General features: G+C 39.6%; 1 protein-coding gene across 1 annotated transcript; it reads left to right on the forward strand.

Annotated features, from left to right (window-relative positions):
• The first annotated feature begins 2,712 nt into the window (after positions 1-2,712).
• Positions 2,713-4,764, forward strand: LOC141765410 (uncharacterized). Its single transcript, XM_074631461.1, has 4 exons — positions 2,713-2,898; positions 3,625-3,733; positions 3,877-4,126; positions 4,357-4,764. Exons 1-4 carry the CDS (start codon positions 2,713-2,715, stop codon positions 4,667-4,669), a joined length of 858 nt encoding a protein of 285 aa, XP_074487562.1. The 3' UTR covers positions 4,670-4,764.
• The last annotated feature ends 2,423 nt before the right edge of the window (positions 4,765-7,187 follow it).

The following is a 7,187-nucleotide window of genomic DNA, read 5'->3' on the forward strand; positions in this document are numbered from 1 at the left end:
GTATGCAATAGCTGACAGACATTTCAATTGAGTCTCTTCAAGGTAACACCAAGGATGTCAGGAGACCCAATACTTCGGTACCAAGTCTATGCCAAAATTCTGAAAACGTGGCGGTACTCGTTTTTCTTCAGTACTAGAGGTGTGCATCTTCACCGGATTCACGATTCACTTTGTTTACGATTCATTTTCGATTCTTGATGCATCTCAATTAGGGCTGCGATAATAACACAAATTATTTTTAACGCCACTAATTTCTTTAATGCATCAACGCAACTTGCAATTTTTAGGTTGCTGACTCAGTTTTAAAGCTAGAGTCCCTTGGGGTCCCTTGACCTCTGACCTCAAGATATGTGAATGTAAATGGGTTCTATGGGTACCCACAGTTGTCCTCTTTACAGACATGCCCACTTTATGATAATCACATGCAGTTTGGGGCAAATTATCGTCAAGTCAGCACACTGACACACTGACAGCTGTTGTTGCCTGTTGGGCTTGAGCTTGCCTTGTTATGATTTTAGGATATTTTTTATGCTAAATGCAGTACCTGTGAGGGTTTCTGGACACTATTTGTCATTGTTTTGTGTTGTTAATTGATTTCCAATAATAAATATATACATACATTTGCATAAAGCAAGCCTATTTGTCCACTCCCATGTTGATAAGTGTATTAAATACTTGAGAAATCTCCCTTTTAAGGTACATTTTCAAAGGATTAAAAATGTGCAATTAACTATGGACAATCATGCGATCAAAATTATATATTTTAATAGTTTGAGAGCCCTAGTAATATGTATTTTATTATTTGTAATTATTGATTAAATGGACAAGTAAATGTGAAAATTAGGGCTGTCAATCAATTCAAATATTTAAGCGCGATTAATCGCATGATTGTTCATAGTTAATCACAAATTAATCTCAATTTTTTTTATCTTTTATGCTCTTATCAACATGGGAGTTGGCAAATATGCTTATGTTATGCAAGCTTATGTATATATTTATATTTTAAATAAATTAACGCTACAAGCTAGTATGACATGATCGTTGGTACCAATGGAATCCTAGCTTTTCTAGTTTCACATGATACCAGTATCTTCACTCTAGCTTTAAAACTGAACCTGCTACAACCTAAAAATTGCAAGTTGTGTGAAGGCGTTAAAGTAATTGGTGGCTTAAAAATGAATTTGCGTTAACGCCTTATCGTGTTAACTTTGACAGCTCAAATGAAAATACAGATTAAATAATAGTTTAGATATTTGGACATGAGGTGGTATTACTTTATGCCCTGATGTACTCTCAAATGGACACAGTTGCACATGGTTATGTTTACTAAGTGCCTGCCAAGGTTGGCCTATTAACACTAGTAAGTCATATTAACTGTTCTTAATAGTAGAGGCATGGTTCGGACATTAACCGAGGCTGCGAGTTTTGTAAATCGGAGATCTCTCACACAAATATGAAGCTAACGGAGCCACTTTTAAGACACAATGCAGCATCGGAGAAAAGTTTGTAACCATTCACAACAGGAGACGATGCCATTTTAAACATAATCAGTGCTTCACTCTGTTTTTAAACCTCCCTCTCATGCTGAGGATGTTGGCATATCCCACTTTCATTCAGAGCAATTAGCTCATATAAACATAGCTGTATAATGCCGCTCCCCGCTGCTCATCTTTGACAGGTCGCTGCTGCTGTCAGCCCGGGACTGAATGACAAGTGACCTGCAGCACCTTGTTAACTTGTTCATGACAGCAATTATGGCTGGAATGTTTGTTAGCTCGGCCCCGGTTGTTCATGTTTATCTGACAGGCTGTAAACTGGCTAAGAGATCTGTGATGTGACCAGCTCATGTCCAAACATAGATGTCACTCACTACTAGCGTGTGAGTCATACTGTACCACCTTCTGTCAAAAAGAAATTAAAACATCCAGACAGTTATATAGTCGATTAACCTCATTCACATACCATGTTCCGATAGTCAAGTTAATCTTGCTGTTAGACTTAGAAAACAGCAACACAAAAGCAAATTGATGGATTTAATTGAAGTGCTATTTATTGCGGTATTGGCTGTGATGTGACACATCCCACATAAACAAGTTTTATTTTTCCGAATAAACAAACACTAGCCCTACTGCCGCCCCTACACACACACACACATGCACACACTCAAACATATATGAGAGAAACAAGCAAAATACTGAAACAAGACTAAGAAATGATTGCTTTGACAAACAAGTTAAACACCTCATGTTATACTCATTGCTATTTTTTACCTTAAAGGTCACATATTATGCAAAATGCACTTTTCCATGTCTTTTAAACATCAATATCTGTCCCCAGTGTGTCTACAGGCCACCATAGTATCATAAAAGACCATCCTCTCTCTTTTTCTCCTGCTCCGTTTGTCCGGAAATGGGTGCAGAAAAAAAATTCGCTTTTTTCCTTGTATTCTGACGTCATTAGAGAAATGCAAGCCATATATGGCTTTCCTGTTTCCAGTGAAACAGAACAGCAACCCCCCCCATACCCCGGCTTGGTAACCCCGCCCACGGAGTAGCCGGCTCAGCAAGCTGCGTCCGCCATTGTTATTTCGACTGTTTACTAGTAAACATACTGAAAGGACCTAAGAAACCCACTTGTTCTGTTGTTGGCTGCAATACTCCACACAAAAGCTTTCACCATCTACCCACTTCGGATCCTCTGAAGACCCAGTGGATGGACTTTATTTTCGCTGGTGCTGTGCCCAGACATGTTTCAAAGTATTTGTTGGTATGTGCAAATCATTTCACAACCGAATGCTTTGTAAATCAGGGTCAGTACCTGGCGGGATACGCTAGTTACCTGAAACTGAATATTGGATCAATACCAACTGTCCGGGATGCATCAGGAGACCCTGAAGCTGTAAGTTTTTTATTTTTTCCTTTTTTTATTATACTGTTTATTAGGGCCGGTTTGCTAGACGGCGTTAGCATGCAGTGCGGCTAAACTTGAACTTATAGTGTAATGATTCAGCTTGTGAGAGGCTTTTGTTTTACGTTAAGCACCATTTCAAACCCGTAAAATAACTATAGTAGTAGGTATGGTGTGTGTAAACTGGGTCTCCATGTTGCTTTTAGTGCAACTTTATACTGCGGTCTGTAGGCACAGTCTGCTCCGTTAGCCTAACGGAGCAGACTGTGCGGAGCTAGCTGCTGTATTGTGTGTGTGGAGAGTTACTTGTTTTAGACTCCCCTGAAAGTACACATGCTCAAAACAAGTGGTCAAACTGTAAACTAATCCAGAAACGGTGATTAATTTGCTATGAAACGTTATGTAGCTTTCGTTTATGTTAGCACCCAGTCGCTAATGTGCCCCGACTGACGGCTGTAGTGGCCAGCTGTGCAGTGTGTTGACTTACACAGATGATAGTATGACCGCTATGATTCACCGATAAAGTTGTTAGTCTCGTATTGCATTACAAACAGTGAGTCTAGCTAGCTTTATGACGCTTTCTGCTCTGCTAACTTCATCAAACTGAATTTACAAACTTTTGGTATGTCACAACACAAGTTATACTGTATTTGTAACTTGTTGTCATAACTACTCATTTGAGATGATGTTGTAAACATGACTGTTTCCTGTATACAGGGCTGTTCTAGACAACCTACAAGGCCAGATGTTGCCTGCCAAACAGACCCAGTACAGCATCGTTCTGTGCGCACACAGAGGACTTTCCATCCATTCGTCAGGAGTAAAGGTTTGTAGTCTTACATGTTATGACCATTTCAGAACAAGTTTAAAACACAGTGGCAGCTTTTTGTAGTTCTTCTTCTAATTTTATATAGATCGGTGTTTTATATTCTGTCATGGGTTTCATGGATATGTACAATTGTGTTACAGGTGTACAGGCTACTGTGTCCTGCAAGGACTTTCGTGGTGGCACAGACCCTGTTCTGTATGATGAACCCCTGCCGCTTTTCACATCCACCCCAGCAAAGAGGCCAGCAAAGAGACCTCGCCTGGAACTGGAGGAGGAGGATGAGGAAGACGCATTGGAGGGCAGCTCTTCCTTTTTAGCTCCACAAGGGCTGGATGCTACGTACGACCCTGAGGAGTCGGTCACACATGTGACAGCCTCAACAGACACCACGTGAGTTACAACAATATTACTATGTGTGTGTGTGCATTTATACATATGTATTTGTTGCCATGTCAGTGGCAGAAATTAATGCAGTTTAATTCTGCGTTCCAGCAAGTACTACCACTTGCATGCAGTTGGTGAAGCTTAGAAGCACAGTTATGTGCGAGGAAGCCAGCTACATTGCTTTAGAGGGCTCAGGCTGTTTGATGGTTCATAACATTTGTCTTTTTTTATTACAGTGGTCAAGCACCCACTGCCACCCACAATGTCAACACATACATAGTGTACGAGTCCTGCATTATGGACCTCTTCCGGGACTGTCCTGTGTGCCATTGTGTGTGTGACATAAAGACCCGAAGGATTGGTACATTCCTTTCAGTGGATCAGCTGTGCCCCCACTGTCAGTACCCAAGACATTGGGATAGCCAGCCTATTGTAGGAAGTACTCCAGCCGGGAACCTCCAGCTCTCCACTGCAGTGTATGTCAGTGGAGCATCATTCTTCAAACTTCAAAGGGTAAGTGAAGAACAACGATGTTTTCAGATGAGTTGAATATGCCATATAATGGTGTTGAATCTGTAGCACCTGGTTTAGATGAAATTCAATGAAATGCTATGACACAAAACTTTTTTTCTATTTTTCAACCACCATCAAATGGACCTCCATCCTGAACCATGTGCAGGATATCCACACACATGAGGACCCCAATTACCCCCAGTGCCTTCATCCACTGCGCAAAACCAGGGACCCGAGGAAATGGCTTGCAGCTGGTGAGTTTGTCATATACTTTATCACATAAATCCTCTTTACATAATTTCCAAAGACAAATATTCCATAAAGCAGCCATTCTCAACCAGTGGACCGCGGCACACCGGTGGGCCTCAGAGCGCCATGTAGTGGGCCGCGGAGGCAGTGGCACTAGATTATTTTTTTATTATTATTTAGCAGAGTGGACGGGTAAAACCTAAAGGAGGTAAGATGCCAGCTGCCATAAAACAGCCTGCTGTGTATGCAGACCACTGCTACTATCCCTAATATCATCAGCCTTTTTATTATTATCATTAGTGGTAGTTATATATTTTTTATTATCACAGCTATCATTAATTATATTTCTATTATCACTCTATTACATCCACTGCTATCGCTTATTGTTGTGAATTACACATTTTTCTTATTTTTTAGGAACTCCTGCCTTCTATAAGCTGGAGAAAGTGCTCACTAACAAGAGGATTCTGAAGGATGTGGAAAAACTGAGCCCCCACCACCAGACTTCATCTTTGGAGGCTTTCCCTAGCGTGATCCTCCGTTTTGCTCCAAAGAATGTTGTCTTTCCATTTCTTGGAATGCTGTGCAGGTAAATTTAATTTTAGTTACTTAGAAAAAGTGACATTGTGTACAGTCTCTGCTATTATTTACATTTTTGTTTTCGTCCATACCCTGCTTCAAGACTTTACCTGGCGTGCCTGTATTTCAACGAAAATGCAAACCGGGCACAAGCAAGATCATCAGCTGGAGACCCACTATTCAGACTGCAGTTCCCAAAGGCCAGGAAGGGAGAATGCAGAGCAAAAGTTGTAAAGACTGACCCGACATTCCGTAAGTGTTACATTTCTTTATTTGTAATATTGCACGTCAAATTTGTAACACTTAACACACATCAACAAAAAACACAGTAAAAGCAAACATAAACCTGATAAAAAATTTCAATATTGTATGAAGTAGTGCAAAAAATATTTATATAAATATAATATATAAATAAATGGTACAAAATAAATAAATTTTCAGTCTTTTTTTTTTTAACATGAAATTGTATACAAATATCTGTTTGTCAATATTGCACAGAGTATGTGGATGACCTGATGGACCTGGTCTTTGAAAATGTCTTTGTGGACCCGGCACCATACACGGAGGAGATAATGAAGATCAGCACCCCAGAGGACCTGTGTGCAAATTATGAGCGGCCAGACAAAGAGTCCGTCATAAACAACTTTGTGTCCAGGTTCAATGCAGCGGCGGTCTGAAACCCTCGTAGCTGGCCAGGGCGTCAGGAAACTCCCTGCGGATCCGCAGTACCACACAGGCCGGAATTACAACGCGGATCCTGCGCCCAAGAAAGCCCCAGCACCAGCTCACAAAGCTCCTGTATGCCAGATACCTGTATTGGCTGTAAGATTGGACAATATACATGTATTTAGTAAACAGCGTGTCAGGAGCCAAACTTGAAAACTTAGTCATGTTATTATCAGTATGTCCCTTGTTTTACTTTGTACTTTTTGATGTGGCTTTTTACATTTATTGTAAGCAATAAGAAATATCTCACAACATGAAACACTGTGCTGTCATATACCAAAGATAAAAGCAATACAAATTAAACAAAAAAATAACATGTTCAACTATGGTCTGAATGCAACAATCATTGCAGCCAAAATCTTGTTGCCAGAGACAGTAAAATACCTTTTCATTTGGATCCAGCCATGACAACACACTTGAAATATTATATAATATAGTATAATAGTATTGTATTTACATGCTGCATCAGCCACCATTGTTTCAGGTCAGTATAAGCTGCATTTTCAGAATTTAAATAAAGTGGAAATCACAAGTTTGTGCTGAGTTTGAAGCACAAACAAATGCCAATTCAGCTTTAGCAGTGTGGTTTGTCAAAAATGTCTTTCTTATTTATGGGTTCAGTGAATCCTTTGTTTTTCTATTCATATATTATGAGAATGGTGTTCTATTGATTGAACATAACAATAAAGGCTTTACAGTATCTGTAAAATGTGTCATGAAATCATGTTTAATATGAACAGTATCTGCTGATGTCAAACTTAGCTACAGTATATACTAAAAAGTAATCACGTTCTTATTTTGGGGCATTATTCTGCAATATCGTGGTGTGTAATGCCATTCATGGTGTGTGGTGAACAGTGTAATGTAAGGCCCACTGAAGTAATGGAAAGGAAGACTGCATAAAATTTAACATACAGGTATTTATTTTCATGAACAACATTAGCATTTAATTGTACTTTTTGATTAAAATTATGATGATCAAATAAGTAAGAAACCACTT

The sequence above is a fragment of the Sebastes fasciatus genome, chromosome 3, assembly GCF_043250625.1.
Source record: "Sebastes fasciatus isolate fSebFas1 chromosome 3, fSebFas1.pri, whole genome shotgun sequence".
Classification (NCBI taxonomy): domain Eukaryota; kingdom Metazoa; phylum Chordata; class Actinopteri; order Perciformes; family Sebastidae; genus Sebastes; species Sebastes fasciatus.

Excerpts from the sequence above, each read along its gene's own strand:
- LOC141765410 (XM_074631461.1), top strand. The coding sequence starts at position 2,713 with ATGGACTTTATTTTCGCTGGTGCTGTGCCCAGACATGTTTCAAAGTAT. Across the intron at positions 3,734-3,876 it reads TCCATTCGTCAGGAGTAAAG|GTGTACAGGCTACTGTGTCC; the intron begins GTTTGTAGTCTT and ends ATTGTGTTACAG. Across the intron at positions 4,127-4,356 it reads ACAGCCTCAACAGACACCAC|TGGTCAAGCACCCACTGCCA; the intron begins GTGAGTTACAAC and ends TTTTTATTACAG.